The sequence below is a fragment of the Bos indicus genome, chromosome 26, assembly GCF_029378745.1.
Source record: "Bos indicus isolate NIAB-ARS_2022 breed Sahiwal x Tharparkar chromosome 26, NIAB-ARS_B.indTharparkar_mat_pri_1.0, whole genome shotgun sequence".
Lineage (NCBI taxonomy): Eukaryota > Metazoa > Chordata > Mammalia > Artiodactyla > Bovidae > Bos > Bos indicus.
This window is the reverse complement of record NC_091785.1, coordinates 30,670,171-30,691,122: the sequence shown is the minus strand read 5'-3', so window position 1 is coordinate 30,691,122 and position 20,952 is coordinate 30,670,171. Positions and strand designations below refer to the sequence as shown.

The window sequence follows — 20,952 nt, the reverse complement described above, 5'->3', positions numbered from 1 at the left end:
ATGGCTTCCTCAAATATCTGGGCTGGTCCTTCCTGGACGCCCTCTCCTCTACCCTCTATGCCTATACAAAACCTGCTATAACATGACTCTCATTCTCACTACCTCAACCCTCTTCTCCACCTGCACTCAGAGGTACTCATTTTATCAGGTCTTCTTTTGTTTATCCTTCTAGTATTTTTTTTTTTAACAAAGTATACATTAAAGCTCAACATTCAGAAAACTAAGATCATGGCATCTGGTCCCATCACTTCATGGGAAATAGATGGGGAAACAGTGGAAACAGTGTCAGACTTCATTTTTTTGGGCTCCAAAATCACTGCAGATGGTGACTGCAGCCATGAAATTAAAAGATGCTTACTCCTTGGAAGGAAAGTTATGACTAACCTAGACAGCATATTCAAAAGCAGAGACATTACTTTGCCAATAAAGGTCCATCTAGTCAAGTCTATGGTTTTTCCAGTGGTCATGTATAGATGTGAGAGTTGGACTGTGAAGAAAGCTGAGCGCCGAAGAATTGATGCTTTTGAACTGTGGTGTTGGAGAAGACTCTTGAGAGTCCCTTGGACTGCAAGGAGATCCAACCAGTCCATCCTAAAGGAGATCAGTCCTGGATGTTCATTGGGAGGACTGATGCTGAAGCTGAAACCCCAATATTTTGGCCACCTCATGTGAAGAGTTGACTCATTGGAAAAGACCCTGATGCTGGGAGGGATTGAGGGCAGGAGGAGAAGGAGATGACAGAGGATGAGATGGCTGGATGGTATCACTGACTCGATGGACATGGGTTTGAGTGAACTCTGGGAGTTGGTGATGGACAGGGAGGCCTGGCGTGCTGCAATTCATGGGGTCACAAAGAGTTGGACATGACTGAGTGACTGAACTGAACAGAACTGATACATAAAATCTGTATATAATATATATACATATAATTTACATGATAATATTATACATATGTTCCTATTCTCCCCTTTTCTTACACAAAAGGTAGCCAACTATACACACTTTTTGCACCCTACTTTTTCTGCTTGATATATCCTTGGCATTTCTCTGTTACAGCACACAGAGATGGTCCTTGTAGTATGAGAGGATAGAGCCACATCTATTTACTCATCGCCTGTTGCTCGACTTGGAGTAGAGTATATCCCCTTATTTCAAGGGACTGAATGAGACCCAGTCCTGTTGCTCTTCAACCAACATCAAGATCCCACTGGATGCACAGCTTAGATCTCTGCCAAAGAGAGTCCAATGAGACTGGCCACTGCCAGAGCCACAATAAGAGACCAAGTTACTGATGTCAGCAGGAGCAGCTCAGGTTCTGTACCTTCTTTTACGTCCAAGAATCACACCAGAGCAGAGGCTATGATCCTTTCAGTTCAGTTCAGTTCAGTTCAGTCACTCAGTCGTGTTTGACTCTTTGCAACCCCATAGACTGCAGCACGCCAGGCTTCCCCATTTATCACGAACTCCCGGAGCTTACTCAAACTCATGTCCATTGAGTCGGTGATGCCATCCAACCATCTCATCCTCTGTCATCCCCTTCTCCTCCTGCCTTCAATCTTTCCCAGCATCAGGGGCTTTTCAAATGAATCAGTTCTTCACATCAAGTGGCCAAAGGATTGGAGTTTCAGCTTCAGCATCAGTTCTTCCAACGAATATTCAAGACTGACTTCCTTTAGGATGGACTGGTTGGATCTCCTTGCAGTCCAAAGGACTCTCAAGAGTCTTTTCCAACACCACAGTTCAAAAGTATCAATTCTTCGGCGTTCAGCTTTCTTTATAGTCCAACTCTCACATCCATACATGACTACTGGAAAAACCATAACCTTGACTAGATGGACCTTTGTTTGCAAAGTAATGTCTCTGCTTTATAATATGCTGTCTAGGTTGGTCATAACTTTTTTTCCAAGGAGCAGGTGTCTTTTAATTTCGTGGCTGAAGTCACCATCTACAGTGATTATGGAGCCCCCAAAAATAAAGTCACTGTTTCCATTGTTTCCCCATCTGTTTGCCATGAAGTGATGAGACCAGATGCCATGATCTTAGTTTTCTGAATGTTGAGTTTTAAGCCAACTTTTTCACTCTCCTTTTTCACTTTCATCAAGAGGCTCTTTAGCTCTTCTTTGCTTTCTGCACTAAGGGTGGTATCATCTGCATAGCTGAGGTTATTGATATTTCTCCCGGCAATCTTGATTCCAGCTTGTGCTTCATCCAGCTTGGCATTTCATATGCTGTACTCTGCATATAAATTAAATAAGCAGGGTGACAATATACAGCCTTGACATACTCCTTTCCTGATCTGGAACCAGTCTGTTGTTCCATGTCCAATTCTAACTGTTGTTACTTGACCTGCATACAGATTTCTCAGGAGGCAGGTCAGGTGGTCCGGTATTCTACCTCTTTAAGAATTTTCCACAGTTTGTTGTGATCCACACAATCAAAGGCTTTGGCATAGTCAGTAAAGCATAAGTAGATGTTTTTCTGGAACTCTTGCTTTTTCAATTATCCAATAGATGGCCATTTGACCTCTGGTTCCTCTGCCTTTTCTAAATCCAGCTTGAACATCTGGAAGTTTACGATTCTCTAACATCTTGGAATTTCGCTTCAGTTTACAGAACCACAAAATTCAGATCCAGTAGCCCACAGAGTTCACATCTTAGGTGGACTCAAAGAGGAAACAAATGGTACCATGTGTCATTAACTAAACTTGGCATTTCATCTAGTCATTCAACAAATATTTAGTGAACTGCTTCTAGGTACCAGGTATTGTTCTTAGGTGTGCACACATGCATGCTCAGTCGCTCCAGTTGTGTCTGACTCTGCGTCCCTATGGACTGTAGCCTGCCAGGCTCCTCTGTCCATGGGGTGCTCCAGGCAAAAATACTGGAGTGGGTTTCTATGCCTTCCTCAAGGGGATCTTCCTGACTCAAGGATTGAACCCATTTCTCCTGTGTCTCCTGCATTGCAGGCAGATAAGATTCTTTACCCACTGATGGGGGTATAAATCACTGGGTAAAGCTCACTGGCACAGGCAGGATGCTAGGAAATAAAACAGACAAGGAAACCATAATAAATAGGGACTTCCTTGGTGGTCCAGTGGTTAAGACTCTACACTTCCACTGCAGAAACATGGGTTTGATCCCTGGTCAGGTAACGAAGATCCTGCATGCTGTATGGTATGGCCAAAATAATAATAATAATACATAAGTACAATAAGTAAATGATATAATCTGTTTGAAGATGACGAGTACTATGGAAAAGATAGAACAAAGTAAGGGAGTTTGGACTGGAAGATACAGGATGCAACTGAAGTACAGTGGTCAAAGTAGATCTCAGTGGGAAATCATGACAAATAAATTATTTCGGGGGCAACTCCTTTTTGCAGCTGTCACAGGTCAACTGTCATTAGCACTGCCACAATTAAACTGTCACCATCATCACAGTGTCAAGGTAACAACAAAGTATCTGAGGGTTGCAGTCGTCTTGAATTGTGTTGTTCTAGAAATTGCTTGAAATAAGCAGAGTATTCACGGAGGGCTTGAAAACCCTTTTTGTGACCTAGAAATTTCTTTCTTGGAAAGCTTTGAGGCAATGGGGCTTAAAGGATGTCCCAAGTGGTCCCGTTTCATTTCAAACTTCCCCTGTTTGAAATGAATCTCAGAGAAGAAATTCAGCCTGGAAATTTCCTGTGCCTTTAAAGGCACAATCAGGTCCCCGGCTGGAGATGGTGGAGTGAGACAGAAAGCCAGGTTACATTGAGACAAACGTGTGTTCAGCATGTCCTTCCTATATTCCTGTGTCACATCGTTGATTCTTACAACCAACCTCACATCCTGTGAGAAGCCCGCACTCTCTCAGAAGCCCTGCACCTCGGCCCACATTGTGACTTGAAGGTGGCATCCGGCCCTAAGCTAGAGCTTCTTACTTCCTGAGTCTGTGCCCCCACACACCCAACTGCTTAGACCACCTCTCCAATCATAAAGACCAAACACCAAGCTTTGGTCTCCCATCAGTTCTCAGCCATGAGGCCCTTCCAAGTGGATTTTCTCGTCACAAAGTTGCTGAGATCGAAAGTTAGGTTGCAGCTAACTTGCTCCATCTCTCATGGACTCAACATACTATGTGCCAGGGACCCTGCCAGACGCTGAGGACACCCAGACAAATGACAGTGGTCCTGCCTGCAAAGACTCTGCAGGGTGTTCAGGGAAGACCAACAGGAGGTGCGTTAGTCGCTCAGTTGTGTCTGACTCTTTGTGACCCCATGGACTGAGCTTGAGGTGAATGCTACAGGTGAGGCCACAGAGTGTTACAGGAAACAGGCTCTCACCCCATCCTTGAAGACAAAAGGAATGTTCCATCTGAGGAGAGAGAAGGTAGTTCAGGTGAAGGAAATGGGACGGGATGGCAGCCAAGAGAGAACAGAGAGAGTTAATGGGGGGCAAGGCCAGAAGGGGCTTGAATCTCGACCTACAGGCGACGAGAAACTTCCCCAGGGCTTTAAGCAAGCAGATGATATGGTTAGCACTGTGCTCCCGTAGAGAAAAGAAAGATCTGAGGACAGGCCCCACTGGGAGGCCTGGGGAAGAGGTGGTGGGCACGGAAAGTGGGGAGGGGTTCCCCAGGAAGGAGGCAGTGTAAACTGGAGCGGGTCAGAGCTGGGCTCTGAGCCTGGGCTCTCCAATCACTGGCGGGAGGACCCTGAACTCCTCGTACTTACTTAATCCCTACCTACTTCACAGGGCTGTTGGAGGATTAAATGGGATAACCTAGGAGGAAAAACAGTGCCTTGTGAGCCACAGAGCACGGCAGGACACCAGTGCTGTCCAATCCCTCCTGCACTGTCGCATCTGTAGACCCTTCATCGCTAGGAGACTTAAATTTACCCTCACAGACACGAAGGTTTCCTCTGCTCACTGAACTTCTCTGACAGCTAAGTGGCCTTTGGTAAATCTCATCTTCCTTCTGGACCTGGCTTCCTTTTCTACAAGAGAACTGAATCAGATGATCTCCAGGGCCCCTTTCAGCTTGAAGTTTTGCTTTCTTATTCGCCTTGTAGCCCAATTTCCAGAGTAATAATTATTTGTCAAATGAAAACTTATTGACAGAAGAATCATCAATAGAAGGAAAAGAACCAAGCTAATGAGAGATTGACACTGAAAACTAAGGTGATAAAGTGTGTGTTCTTTAAAAGCCCTGAAGGATCGTATCAATAAGTTCCATTCAAAGACAGTCATAAAAATTCAAAGGAATTTTCATCTCCCCCAAACTGATTCTTATTTATAACATCTGTGCTCCCAAAAGGTTGAATTATCATTGGCTTAGATATTTACCTAAGAAAACTAAAGACATGTCCACATTAAAACTTGCAAAGAAATATTCATACAACTTTATTGTAATAGCCAAAAAATTGGAAACAGTGTAAATGTCCATCAGCAGGTAAGTGGTAAACAATGTATGACATATCCATAAAACAGAAAGCCACTCAGCAATGAAAAGGACCAAACTTTCGATATGCGCAAAAGAACAGATAAAATTGTAAGCTGAAAGAAAACTCACAGAATGAGAGAAAATACTTGCAAATCATGTATCTGATAAGGGTCTAGGATTCAGTGAATCTGATTCATAACTTCACACAAAAAAATAAACAACTCCGTTTAAAAAGAGACAAAGGACTTTTCTCTGAAAAAGATAAACACAACAAACACATGAAAAGATGCTCAGCGTTATTAGTCATTAGGGAATGCAAATCAAAACCACCATGGGATCGCACTTCACACTCACCAGGATGGCCATAAATTTTTTTTTTTAATGGAAAATAACAAGTGTTGGCAAAGCTGAAAAGAAACTGGAACCCTCATTCATTACTGGTGGAAATGTAAAATGGTGCAGTTACTTGGAAAACACTTTGGAAGTGCCTCAATAAATTAAACACAGAATTACCATATGACTCAGCAATTCCACGTCAAGATACATACCCAAACGGATTGGAAACAGATGTTCAAGCCAAAACTTGCACACAAAATTCATAGCAGAATGGTTCACAATAGTCAAAAGGTAGAAACAGCCCAAATCCATCAACTGATGAATGGAAAAACAAAACATTATCTATCCATACAATTACTCAGCAATAAAAAGGAATCAGGTACTGATACAGGTCACAATATGGATGAACCCTGAAAATACTACACTAAGGGAAAGAAAGCTAATATAAAAGGCCACATATTATATGATTCCATTTATATGAACTGTCCAGAACAGGCAAGTCCATAGACACGGAAAAAACAGATTAGTGATTGCCAAAGGCCTGGGAGAGGAGGGAACAACTGCTTAATGAGGACAGGGTTTCCTTTCGGGCGGATGCAGATGTTCTGGAAACAGACAGCAGTAGCCGTTAAGCAACATTGTGAATATACTTAAAACGACCAAATTACACTTGAAAACCATTAAAATGGTTAATGTACATGTATTTTATCACAGTTTTGAAAAATATTATTTCCCCCCAAATCATTATGCGAGTGAAAGAGCCAAGTAACAAAAAGAGTGCATACTATGATTTCATTTGTATAAAATTCTAGAAAATGCAAACTCATCTATAATGCTAGATCACTAGTAGCCTGAGAGGAAAGGGGTTAAGGAAAAGAGAGAAGGATAAATTATAAAAGGCATGAAGAAACTCTTGGGGGTGATACAAATGTTTACTATCTTTATTGTTTGATGGATGTTTTAAACATGTACAGCTTAGTGAACTTCAATTACACTTCTGCAAAACTGAGAAAAGATCAACAAATGTTTTAAAAATTATCCCTGGCCCTCTAAATTCTTACACTTACTAAATTTATATTTGAAATACACGGGGGAACTGTTTAGAGGATCTTTGCTATAAACCCTTTTGAAAGTCAAAAGCAAACAATCTTTCCCTGATTTATTGATTCTATTAAGTGTGCTTTTTACATTCAATGGTTTCTTAAAGCAAAAGAACACCTGTAACAATATCTGCTAAAACCGTTCAAGAGTATGTCTGGTGGAGACTAAGCGAGCTTGATGTGGCCATGTTTCAAGTCAGAAATTCTTTTTGCTATTAATAGGCACCTAGGACACTTTAATCATTGCTGAATCCTGGTTTTTTGAATTGGTTCAAAAAAGGTCTGGTAGAACTTGGCAGAGGCTCACTCTGCAAATCAAACGATCATATCTGTTATTAGTTGAGCACATGCTGAGAGGATTATAAGTGTTTATGTACTCTCCGTGAGCATCCAGTTCAGATCTTGCCTAACATGCATAACGACAGAATAAGACAGTGAATCAAATGCCAGAGTCAGATTTGCTCGTGGAATTTAAATTGGGATATGGATTTCACTTTAAACCAAAAGTAATACTTAAAGCCACCAGAAATGGAAAAAGAGGTTTCTGATCAGACTGCTTAGTTTGTCTCAAATTAAATTTGGCAGAGTTTCAAATTTATTTCCGTAATCTTTCCATAATAATATTTTCTTTGTAAATAATGGGTTTTTAAATAATTATTCTGAGGATGCAGATATTTACATACAGATGACATGATCACTTGAATTTATATAACATTCTCCCATCCCAGCCCCACACCACCAGTTCTTTCATAAATACTATTTTCCTTTAGCTTTGTTGAGCCCTTTGAAGTTTGTGACTTGATTTCTTCATCTGTAAAATGGGGTGAATAGGGGCATTAACTTCACAGGATTATTGTTGGATATTAAACATATATAAAGTGCTGAGACTATTGGCTGACTCACAGGAATCACTCAATGAATGTTCAGTGTTATTCACGTAATTATTACTATTCCCTTTTACAGATGAGAACACTGAGGCTCAGCGCTAGTGGTGGCAAAGCTGAATCCAGAACACAGAGCATGCTTATTCCTGATTCTTTTCACTACTCCACACCACTTTCCCCACCCATACATATTTTGTGCATGAAAATAAGAGTACCAATCGAGAAGAGACAAAAATAGTTGTGTAACTTAAATCTAAAAAGCATGAACAAATTGGTAGGCACAGACCAACTCCAAGACTCATCCAGTTTAGGCCCCAGGGCAAGTCATCAGTCATTTTTAAAGTCGGCTTCATATAGTGATTTTGAAAAAGGAGATTAAAGGTTTCTGCAAAGAGTCAACTGAGCTTTGAGGATGCCCCCCAAATTGTGCCAGCTAGCAAAAATGACATTATCGCCCACTCACTGCTTCAACATTAAAAGGGGTTTACATTCACTTTGTATGGACATTAAAAAGTACTGCAGCTCAGGACAGAATGTCTCTGGAGGGGTTACATGGAAAGCGGCAGGCCCATCAATTAAGTCCTTTCTTATCAGGTCAAGACTAGAAAAATCCAGAGGCTCCAGATAACAATGCAAACATATTTGCAAGGCTGTCTGATTTAATCTATTTATCCAAATTACCTATTCTAAAGTGATATTTAGTTAAGTTTCCAGTTCCAGGAATTTCATTGAGAAGGGTTTTTTTTTTTGCTTGTTTGTTTGTTTAAGGTGGTCAAGTTAAAAGATAAAATCACTAGACGAAAGTTTGTTGGGAAACAGGGTATTCAGAGGGTCTCAAAGGATCACTTCCAAAGACAACCTAATCATAGACAGATTAGATAGAGAGATCTGGCAGTGACCATGTTAACCAAGGGATCAAACTTAGTGGAACATATATCACCTGTTGAATGCATACCCTTGCCAAAATGCTTAACCTGAATCTGGCCATGAGGAAACAACAAATACATCCTGATCATGGTTCCTTCTTATTTTTTTACATATTTATTTTTTAAAAAGAATTTGACTATACCCCACTGCATATGGAACCTTAATTCCCCAACCAGGGATTGAACCCCTGCCTCCTGCACTGGAAGACAGAGTCTTAACCACTGGACTACCAGGGAAGTCCTCAGTTCATGGTTCATTCTGTAGTGGGGACTCTGGTCACGAAGAGCAGAAAAGAGCAGGTACTAAATTCAAAGTTTAGCAGGTGCTAAATTCAAAGAGATACCATAAACAATGTACTTGAATCTGAACCAGAGGGGTTTAAGAATTGCTATATGAGACATTTTTCTGACAACTGGAAAAAGTTAAAAATTAAGTGTTTATTGGAGAAATCATTTAAGTAAGACTAACCATCTTAGATGCGACAACAGCATCATGGCTATGCAATTTACTTCCAGGTGCTAAAGAAAAATACGTGACACTGCTTCTGTTTGGAAATATGGAACAGAGTGTGAGATGCCCTAGAGAGACCCAGTCTACCCCTACACGTAGAAAGATCTTTGTGGGAAGTACTGAGCCCACACTCTACAGCCCTCAAGCCACAACTACTGAGCCCTCATGCTGTAACTACTGAAGCCGGTGTGCCTAGAGCCTGGCACAAGAAATGCCAGCGCAATGAGAAGCCCTAGCACAGCAACAGAGTAACCTCTGCTTGCCACAACTAGAGACAGCCCCGGCAAAGCAATGAAGAGCCAGTGCAGCCAAAAATAGATAAATAATTTTTTAAAAAAGAAAACAGAAAGATCTTTGTGGGGAGAGATGGGAGGAGATAACACACCCAGAGATAATTTTCAAAATTCTCTTTCAGAGGTCGACTAGAGCTGGCAGATAAAAAGGAATGCTCTCCATTTCCTTCTCGCTCATTTCCAGGCAGGAGAAAAGGGCAAATAACAGAAAACACGACAGACAGAATTATGAGGATTCTTATGCTAGCCTGACCCCCACTTGCTGTATGACTTCAAACAATTCTCTTGACTTCTCTGATGCTCACTTGCCTTACCCTGAAAAACAGGGCGGCTGGGCTAAAGCAGCTCTCAGATGCCTTCCAGATCTAAAATTTAAGATGCGAATGGCTCATTCAGTCTTACAGACAACATGCAATGCCAATGTGAAAAGTCTATTCCTTCTTTTTTTTAATGGAAATAAGTGTTTCCTCTCTGATTAGAAAATTAATACATGCTCACTGGAAAAAAAAAAAAAAAAACTATAAAAAGGGAAAAAAGAAAGACAAACCACTCTAATTGCACCACCTAGAGTTAAAACCACTATTAATATCTTTTATTTGTTCTTTAGATGGTTTTTCAGGCTTGAGGAACCAGCACATGCTCATAAAGGTTTTTTAAAAAACATAAGATCCCAATATATGTGCTGTTTGTAATTCTTTTAGTTAACAATATTATATGGTTTACATTCCATATTAACAAATATAGAATAAAGGCATCATTCTAATGGATGAATGGTACATGCTATTATACAAGCACGTGATTTATTTTCTCAATGAGAAACATCTGGGTGGTTTGTAATTTTTTGTCCTTCTAGACAATGCTGCAATAAATATCCTCAAGTTCATCCTCATTATGTAAATAACAAAGTATCTAAATCAAGATTTAATCACACTACCCCTCTCCCTTTTCATAAAAGTTTAAAAAAAAAATCTCTTTTCAAGTATTAAATAAAGGCTCTCCCGTAACTCCAGACTACAGTGAGCCTGCCAGCCCAGGAGCATGCAGGGCCCTGAGGAGACCTGGGCTTTAGAATGCTCTGGAAGCAACGTTTGATCTCTTTGATTTCAAGGAGGCACTCAGAAACCTGAGGCCCAGCTTCTGGATAACTGTGATCTCTTTGCAAAGTGTTTGTCGGCGCAGAGTTCTGGGCGAGTCTGCGGCCCAGGCTGCGGCAAATGAGTACAGCAGGCAGCATCTAGTCCTAGCCTGGGCAGCCAGCAGGCTCCTCCAAATGTCTGTCGGCCTATGCTTATGTTTTCTGCCTTTAAAAATAATAACGCCACCAAACACACTCCCACCTGCCTATATTCAATACAATCTAATTTAGACACATGAAAATTACTAGATCTGTTTCCCAAATTAAGAACCATACTCTTTCTACAAACTCAAGCATTCACTTTAACATTCCAAAATAATGAACATTCCAAAGTATTTGTTTTTATTTTTTTTAAGTTGGTAATAATTAGGAAACAGTATGAAATGCCCTCCTTTTCACTGACATTAGAATCCACCTGTTTTAAAATTATGTCATTGATCCAAATGTCATTGATCCAGCACTTTGCAAGTGCTGAAGAACACTTTTAATTCTCTTTTTGTGGCTACTGCTGTTTCCGTGAGTAATCAGTCTCACAAACATGTACCTGAGCCCTTGATTAAAATGTAACTGATTCTCCATCACATGTGAAGGCAAGGAGAGGCCTCCTACAGTGATAAGCACTCAGCAATATTCCTGGGGATTCACATAATTTTATTCTTGGAAGGAACTGACATTGATCATTTCCAAACCCTGGAGAAGCAGGATTAGGAAGATTAATTGATGTGTCCAGGTTACCCGCTCCCAATCCAGGGTTTCCTTTTCCTCTCTGACCCTCTTTGTCAGAAACCCAACTATTAATTTAATACAAAGATACTCATTTTACATTTGACAACACCAGAAAGATCCTACCTGTCATTCAATTCAGTAATGAATTCAAAATAGAGCCAAAGAAGTAACTCTGTGAAATGAATACGTCCTTAAAATATATATTACCTTGTCTTCTCCTTCAGCATCATAGCACTGGAGGTCAGGCTTAAGGGTGGGTCTAATAAGAACCAAAAACACATCTGGAAGACAGTCTGCAGACAAGCTGCACCAATGAAAAGTACTCAGGATGTTTAGACAGCCGTGAATGGAGGTTTCCAGGTTTAGATCGGAGTGGAAGTGGCAACTGAGAACTGGTGGGTCATCACTGTGATCCAGAGAAAGCAGGTGCAAAGAAAGAGCAGCAAATAGCTCTGGTGCATCCTTGAAGCAAATACCCACATTAAAGAAGGGAAAAGTGGCGTGAAAACTATCTTCATGGGGTGACAACCACCCCCAAATGCAGGCATGACCTCCAGCCTTTTGCTTTTGAACACATGGAAAGAATTATTTGGCAAATTGAGCTGCAAGTTATTAACACATCCTCATTCAACTTGCTTCACAGCTCCTGTTTTGCTCATAAAGTACATTCCCATCAATATGGACCATCCCCCTGACAGAGCTGCTGTCAGCGAGCTGGAAAAGTTTCCTTGTAAACTATCAGGGGACTTATTTATCTTATAAAACCCAGCAGGAATTGTAGTAAAAGAGAGGCTCAATTAACTTGTCTGTAACTTCTGCCACTGTAAAGACTTTATCCTATTAGATGGATATACGCCTTAAATCCAAAATACCCCCAACTTGCTGTCTTGAAAATGTCGAAGACTGAAACCTTAGTTGGGTGGAATTAACAGTGACCACCCATTGCGCCAGGCAAAATATCAGCCCACTGCCAATATCCCCTTGGTGGTTGTTGGAAACCAAATTCACATTCCTGATTAAAAATGTGCCTACTTAATTAAAGTCAGGATTTCCCAGTCTTCTCACTAGTGGGAAGAGGCAACATGAAGCTTCCAGAACACACACATCAGCAAGATCCAGTCAGGTTCATTAACCAGAAAGGGAATTGCCATGTGCTCCTTTCTACAAGCTGCTAATTACCGTCTTTTGCCTGATTTTGGAATACGGATCACTTTACTTTCTGCAAAACTTTTCAATGCACTATTCTAAACACAGCCATCAGTCACTCACACCAGCTGTGGATTCACAGCGACTTTCCTTGTTAAAATACACAAAATCGTATCGGCTACACCATCCCAAACAAGGTAATTACTGTGTCAGGAAATAAAAAATCAGATTAAGCGGAATTTCGTGGCACAGGAGACCCCTTTAAGCTTTTGCCTGACAGAGGGACCAAGGAGGACGAATTTGCCTTTGGAGTTTTAATTCCACTGTCTCAAACTTCTTCCATTCTAGTTTTTCAAGTTTAGTTTGATCTGTTTTAATTCTATCCCTTGGTTAGATCTCAGTTCCTAACATTTTGTAGATTCTTGTTTATCAGAGATGTGAACTGAGCTATACTGGTGTGTTTATTTGAGGATTAGCTGTTGTGGTCAAGGAAGAAATATTTGTTCAACTGGAGTCAAGAACCTACAGCCACAAGAAAAATAAAGCAGAGAGAGAAACTGGATAATGGGGGATCATTTCACTGTGAGTCGATCCTGGTGGGGTTTTTTTCCCCCCTGGTGACTTTATGCATAGGCAAAAAGAACTTAACAGATCCAAGTCCACATTCCAACTGACAGATACGGTTTTTTAAATTATTAATTTGATGAACTGCTAAAGCAGTAGCAAGAGAATAAGTGGACAGAAGAATAAAATAGGTGATAAAATTTGTCTTCTTTTTCTTCCCGTGCAGCATTGGCATTAGAAAAGCTCTGTGTACACCATATGTACAGTCATTTAGTGTGACTAATGGGAATAATGTACCACATTTCATAAAACTGATCTCTGGCAATTTGAGAAAACACTGGATGGCTACACTTACTATCTAAAAGTACTTATCAAAACAAACCCTCAAGCAAAATTTCTTTTTTAAAAAACAACCCTTAATAGGCTTTTTAGTGAAGCAAAGAAACTTTTCAGAATGTCAAGAACCCTCCCTGTTTTGGGTAAATGCTTAATCCTCTCAGATGTTTTCTCCTGCTGAATGCTTGTCTTATGTGCAGTTTAAGATGGTGTTTAAAATTTTCAAAATTCCTTCTACAAGTGTATCCCTGTTTCCTCTAAAAATGGACCCAAACTGATGTTAGAAAGTGGCACAGATGTTAGAAATTCCAACCTCTTTCCAGAACAGGACCAAGTATGAGTTGAGATAATGTCCCTTTTTGGCAAACTCTTATTTTCTCTCAGATTCTGGAAGTAATTGTCAACATGCCCATTAAAGTGGGTGGACATCACACACAACTTGTCTGAGTGTCACCATACGAGTTACATGGAGATCCTTCCAAATACAAGACATCTGTAAAATTATCTGCAATCAGAGTGACTACTTATAATATTCCCTAGACTGATCCGGGGAGCACTGTGCACTGAAGACACAGCCGGCCAGCATCTTAACTCTAGGCAGAAGACTGAAAAAGCAATCAAAACTGGATTTATATCTTCATAAATCACAATACACGCAGGTGACACTATCAAATGCTAAATCAAAACTTTTTCCTTTTCATAATTGATTTTTATTTACTTCATACCAAAATAATCTGGAAAGGAAAAAAATAAGTCATCAATATACAAATTAAAGATGCAACCTGACATCAAGCATTAGTCAGGAGTATTTCACTGCAAATCAAATAATTTAGGAAAATCACCTGAGTGCTCATCTCGTAGATGTATATGCTTGCTTGGTTAATTTTCACCATGATTAGTATCATACTTTCTAACTGCATCTGACAACTGACTTCCACACTGCACACAGAACCAATGACTGCTTTCATTCTGAAGAGTTTTAAAACTTACAACCTAAAATTGTAATTTCTGATGTTCATCAGGATTAATAAATAACTTCTTATAAATCAAGAATTAGGTTTGGTTATAAAGCACAAAATTAAAAAATAAAATACTTTTGAAAATAAAATATTGTGAATATTTGAGGAGATAAATCCTTGTAAAACATTCACTGACACATATCAATGTTGTTCTTTTTCTGTTCATAGGAAGATAATATATATTTTTTAAGCTCTCAAATTATTCTGATTTCCTAAACTTATTCCAAATCTCTTAAGGTGTTATTTATAATTCCTTTGCCCAAATGGCTTACATAATGCTTCAGATTTTATTCAGTAATATCTCCACACTGGCCAGCTTAAAGAATGCATGTTTAAAACACATATCTTATAAGACGTTAGTTATATGCGTCTAAACATGGCTGATAATCTTCATAGGTAAGGCAAATACTAGCCTGAGGTCAGGGGTTAACCAGGGTGGAGAGGTCATGCACCATGCTTGACTGAAGCTAACAATACAACAATGAAAAAACTAAATACACCTGAACAGGACGAAAGACCTCCAGGGTAGTTAACTTCTGATGCAGTCTTCATAAATACAGAGACTGGATTCTATAAAATAAACCCCAAAGTCAATCACATTATTCATTGTCACACCTCATTCTCTTGAGACCAAATGTAACGTAGGTGAATAGGATTCAGTATGTATCATGTTCATGACTGTTACTTTACCAAAATCCTTGATGTCACCCCAAATGAAAACGTTATTAAAGAAGATCAGTAAACACAGAATTTAAGTGAAAAAATTATTGTAATCCTTAAACGCTATGCAACATGAAGATTGATATCTTCATCATTTTGAAAGCAATCAAAGCTCCTCTTACAAATTACATAATAACCTCATTTAAATAACTAGAAAAAACACGTTTCCTCAATACAATGCATTTAACATGCCATCCTCTAGAGAATTACAACCAAAGCTCTAGCTTCACAAAATTCTCAAATCAAGAGGCGGACAACTCTTTTTGCCGCTGAGGGCAATCTCTCCCCGCCACATTTTCTCAAAGATGGCTGATGCAAACAGCACCTCATAACTACATAAAAATGGTTGCTCAGATTAAATTATGCAAACGCAGTTTCAAAATAACCTGCTCAAGTTTCAGCGCATTAAAGATGGACCTGCAAATCATTTGTCATGTTATGCCTGCTTCCAGCAGAATCACAGTGGGTGATCAGGCGAGCACAAAACCCAAGTCATCCTTATAAAAAGAAAGACTCTGAAACATAAGCGCACAAACATCAAATCCCATGCGCACATTCACCAGCCTTGGACTTGGCGCCTGAAGACTGATCCGTCACCAGTGCAAAACAAGGAAAAGCCATCAGGTAGTTCCTGAGGTCTCCATCCTGCAACTACTAGCAGAAGGGGCCATCTTTGAACAGCTCAGGCTCATCAATTAAAGTAAAATATTCCAGAGGTGGAATTTTCAAAACTGGGGTGAATTTACAAGGTTAATTTTTTATTACATGAGGTAATTGATATACACTTGAAATGATTCATCTCCCACAAAAATAGCCTTTATTTTCAACCGGGCAATATTTCATAGTCAGACACCCATTTACAAAGATTTTTCTGTGAACATAAAATTCTTGGCTTTTTCCTAATTAAAAGTAAGTGACTGGAAAATGTAGGGTGATTACAATACCAAAACAAGTTCAGTAAACTTAACCTGCAGCCTAATTTCAAGCCAGGAGACACTGATAAGAAGCACATTAGATGTTTCCCAATTAATAATCAGTCAATTAGGGCTTTTTCCTCTTTTACTAAATAAACTTTAGGTTTTAAACATCTTTTCTGTGTTACTTTATATTAAGGACTAAAGAGAAATTTTAAATAATGATGTACTTAAACTGTCCATCATACTTAGTAAATCTTAGCTGAAATGACTTGCAAAACAAAGGGAACAGAATAACAATATAAAATATTTTCAGTTTCAAATAATTAGCTACTTATAGGTAGTTGAAAAGTTTTATAAAATCAAACTAAAGCCAAAAGTTGTCATAAATGGAGCTTTTAATGTTCTACCAGTCAAAAGAAAAAGAGGGGGGGAACCATTTTGTTCTGCAACAGGATACCAATGTTCTTTGATGTCAAACATAAATTTTCACTATTCTTCAATGACATGTTAGTCTTAAAAACAATATTTACTTCCATTTACGCCCCATTACCGGTTATTTCTCTTACTACATTTTAATAAGCTTAATAACTCAAAGCATCAACACAACAGCGCTGGAAAACCTCCGCTTCGTTCCATAGGACTGATTTTGCTGAACTTGTGTTTATTTCTCTTACTTTCTCCAGCTTCACCAAAGCACTCATCGTCCAGGCTTTCCAACACTTCTTACCCTAGTTTTGAGGACTTCACTACAGACTGAGGAAAATTTTTAGGGAAATAAAGATCCTTTCAACAAACCAACATTCTAGGCCTTAAACTGTCCAACAAAATCTGGAAAGAATGAACGGAACCTCACCATTTTACTTTTATCTCCCCCAGATGGGTTGAATAGAGCTTCTGAGAGCACACTGGCCATCCCCAACCTACTCACGCATTGGGACGTCCGGCCCGGAATATTCGCGACCCAAGCCGCACGGTTCCGCCGAACCACGAGATGGTAACATTAATGGAAAACGGTTCCGCTGCTAAGAACTCTTCGCAAGGGCCTTCTTGGAAAGTGTTAACACTTCTTGCGGGGCAAAGCAAACTATGTTGTCCACAAACCGTCGGTACCCTTTGTACCCAGTATCAGGGTCACCATTTAAGGTGGTTTCTTCGGGCGGGCGTCTTACTGACGCGCCCTCCCGCACGCGCGCGCACATACTCGCGCGCGACTCTCCATACATTTCACCGGCCTCCTGAGGCTGGAAAGATGAAATATCGTCTCTAGGCCATTCCCCCGGAATTGAGCTAATTGAGTTTAAAATATCCAGTAGAGAAAAGAAAGGGGATGAGAAAGAACAAAATTATTTTCCCCAAATAGCTTGGTTTTCCTCTCCCCAAGCTGACGAACAGCCGGAATGACACCAACCCTGCCGAGAGGGAGGGCAAGAAAACTTCAAACGCGAGGCGGCCGAGCGAAGTTTAGCCGGGTCCGTAGAGAGGAAGCCACAGAAGGGGGCGCCCAGGGCGCGTCCCCCAAGCGCATCCAGGTCCCCGCTCCCCCTTCCCTCCTCTTACTTTTGGATGATCTGGGGCAGGCTGGCTTGGGGCGGAGGCGGCGGCGGCGGCGGCTGCATCCCTCGCGGGCCTGGGGGCGCCGGGGGCGCCGGGGCACCGGGCACGCTGCGGGCATCTCTGTCCGGTTGCTCGGGGCCGCTGGGCTCGGCGTCCTGGCTCATGGCTGCGGCCAGCACCATGTGAGGCGAGACCGGCCCGGGCTCGCGGCGGGAGAGCGCGCGCGAGGGGCGGCCCCGGGGCACGGGCGCTCACTGGCCGGGGTCCCCGTGCCCAGTCCCCTTGTCCTTCCCGGTAGCGCGGGGAGGAGACGCGATGGGCGGAGAGGAGGCAGTCCCGGCGGCGCCGCCTCCGCCTCCTCCCGCGGGTCCCGCTCGCCCAGCCGGGCCACTCAGAGGTGGGGGCCAGGGGGCGTCTCCCAGCCAGCGGGAGACGTTCGGCGCCCGGGTGGTCAGGGGATCTCTGCCCGTAGCTCCTGGGCGCTGCGTTCTCCACCCGCCACCCGCGCGCCTTCAGGGTCCCCGGGTCGGCTCTCGGCAGCTCAGCTCCACCGCGTAAGGCGGCGAGACACACGGCAACCCGCCGCCGGACGCCGAGCTCTCGCCTCTCCCGCTAGCCGGCGGCCTCCGGACTGTCCCCGGGGACGACGCGCGCGGCCTCGCGCGCTCCTGCCAAGCGGGGCGGACCGAGTGCGCCCCGGGCGTCTGCGCGCATCGCCAGCGCGAGGTGCGCGGGCCTTGGCACCTTCCCGCGATTGGTGCCCAGCCAGCGCCACTCGTGGCTGAGGGGCCCGAACCCGCGGGGGGGAAAGCCCACAACTCCCTCAGGTCGATGCGACTGGTAACCCTAGGTCTAAGATGACCGGACCCGAGGGCTCTCCAAATTGGCAATCCCCAGAGGCAGCCTGTGGGGCCGCCGTGATTTCTCTTCATTTATTTCCCCACTTTTCTACAAGACCTGCCGCTGTTCCGCGAGCTCAAAGACAAAACAACGTGTATGTTTTATTCTTGTTATTTATTGGCCAAATCTCAGTAGGAAAGTAAAGGATGAAGAGGAGTTCGCTACCATGGCTCTCCCCAGGATCACCGCCTCTGAAGCTCTGCTGGTTGCCCGGGAGCCACCGTGCGCCAGCTCACCTGCACACGGCGGTTCACGGCGGTGGACGCGGGCGTCCTGCGCTGAGGAGTCACCCCACGAGGTGCAGCGTAATGTCCTAGAGCACCGGCAGAGATCTGGGGACGCACCTGGTGCCGCGGAAACGTCCAGAAGCTGGGCAAAGATCTCGGACAGTGGTTACCCTGGAGATCCTTACCGTCTGGCGGACACATAACTTTCTAAATCCTGACACAGGCGCCCCGAGAAACGAGGAAAGGCGTCCCTTGGGTGCCTTGGAAGCCAGAGCGCGCGCCAGGGTGCCCCAGGGCCTGGAACGAAGCTTCCTGGGGGTCTCAAGCCAACCCATCTTCCTCCCGCAGAATTCTGAAGATGAATTCTCCGGGGACCAGCAACTATTGAATCCCCTGAAAGATTATTTCTTCTCTCCCTAGACTGTGAGTTTCTGTCAACTTTCCTGCCAGTTTCAAGAAGTTTAGCCTCCCTTTTGCTGTCATCCTACCTAGATCCTCCCCCACGTCCCTCTCTCCTGTACACACAGGGTCCTGTCTACTCTCTGGCTTCCTTCTTTTCTCTCACTCTCTCCCTTCTTCCCCTTACAGATAAAATGATACACCCAATGCCTTGTATTCGTAAGAGTAATCATAATTCTCAAATTTGAATCTCACCAGAAAGCCCAGGTAAAGACGAACCAATTGTTTATTCATTTCGCCAATGGGGCAAGTCAGGGTGATTTATTTGTTCAACTATATATGGCTAGGAAAAGGCTGTCCCAGAGTCCTCTTGGGCTCTAAGAGTAGTTAGTTCATCATTTTCAGTTTCTATCACTGAAGTACTGACCATGGTTTTCATAAAACTCCACCTTCCACTGCCACCCCCCACCCCACCTCCTTGGTTGAGGGAAATGATCTGAAATTAACATTGCAACTCTCCCAGAAAGGAAAACTTTCCATATGCTTGTATTAAACTATCCCTCTGAGAATCCGGCAAAACCTTTGTGAAAGAAAGCTTTGTAGTCAAAAAAAGACAGATCACTTTTTACCAGAGAGGTTGACTGACTCAGTCTCTCTGAGCGTCAGTTACCAAATATGTAAACTGGCAGTGATGAGACCCTGACTTGCAGAGTCACTGTTAGGATTAGAGATAATGTATCCTGCATAATTGATGCATAATTGGTACAAGAGATATGGCAAGTTATCACAAAAGTGATTCTTTATCTTCCAACCTTACAACCGAGTAGAACAATAGATCTCAAACTCTAGGAAGCCGAGTGCCTGGAAATCATAATATTGATATAGCTTAATCCATCCTCATAACGTTTTTCCTGGCAGAAACATAAAGGAAGGAAAGAAAGGAGGGAGGGAAGAAGGGAGAAAGGATAAAAGGAAGGGAGAGAGGGAGGAGAGGAAATTCATATTATACAAATGCAGCTCTCTGTATCTCAAAAATAAGGTATTAGCTTTTGTGACAAAATAACAGTGGATACATATAGGGTATTTATTAGACTTTTCTTCCATCCTTTCTGTAAGTTGAAAATTTCCCCCCAAATGGAGAAAATTAATAATACACAAGGTGTTTTTAAGAAGCGCCATTTCTGTGAGTGTAGCTGAATATTTGCAATGTATGTGTTACGTAAGAACTGAAACTTGAAGCAGATGTGAAGGGAGAGGGAAGCACTGCAGCAAAAACCTAAAGCTAGTTCTGGTCCTACCTCAGATCCCCTCAAAATATTGTCCAGGATAACAACAAACGAGACTTTCCATTTTGCAAGTCAGGTGTTCAGCGTATTAAGCAAGTCCAGTGAAAAATATTTATTAACGTAATGTCATTTCACTCCTTTCCAGGAAAAAATGAGAAAGCTCCCGGGATGGGGTTGCAGCCGTTCAGGAATCCTTTAGTAGGTTTGCCTTTGTCTGCCCTGCGTCCTCACCACCCCCACCACACCGGGATGTGCTTGCGGTTACTGACCTGAGGGAAAGGCTGTAGGGGTCACCTGACTTGACAAATGGGAAAAGGGGAGGGGTTGGTAACATCTCTGTTCCACTCTGCAGAAGCGCTCTGTCCCTGCTGACATACCAGGAAACTGAGGTCAGTGAGGCTTTTGCTGTCTATGAATATATTGAACATTTCATAGGTTATTGTTGTTGTTCAGTCGCTCAGTCGTGTCTGACTCTTTGTGACTCCATGGACTGCAGCACAACAGGCTTCCTTGTCCTTCACCATCTCCCGGAGCTTCCTCAAACTCAAG

The 20,952-nt window shown here is 42.4% G+C and overlaps 1 protein-coding gene across 2 annotated transcripts in view; it reads right to left on the bottom strand.

Annotated features, from left to right (window-relative positions):
• The window catches only part of RBM20 (RNA binding motif protein 20), a 197,193-nt gene extending 178,996 nt beyond the window's left edge, over positions 1 to 18,197 (bottom strand). Inside the window, exon 1 of one of the 2 annotated variants that reach the window (XM_019988725.2) lies at positions 17,595 to 18,197. In XM_019988725.2, coding sequence (XP_019844284.2) covers positions 17,595 to 17,773 — 179 coding nt within the window. In that variant the 5' untranslated portion in view covers positions 17,774 to 18,197. Of the gene's footprint in view, positions 1 to 16,965; positions 17,455 to 17,594 lie in introns of those variants that run through there. The other variant, XM_070780818.1, reaches the window with a different exon arrangement.
• Positions 18,198 to 20,952: the final 2,755 nt, after the last annotated feature.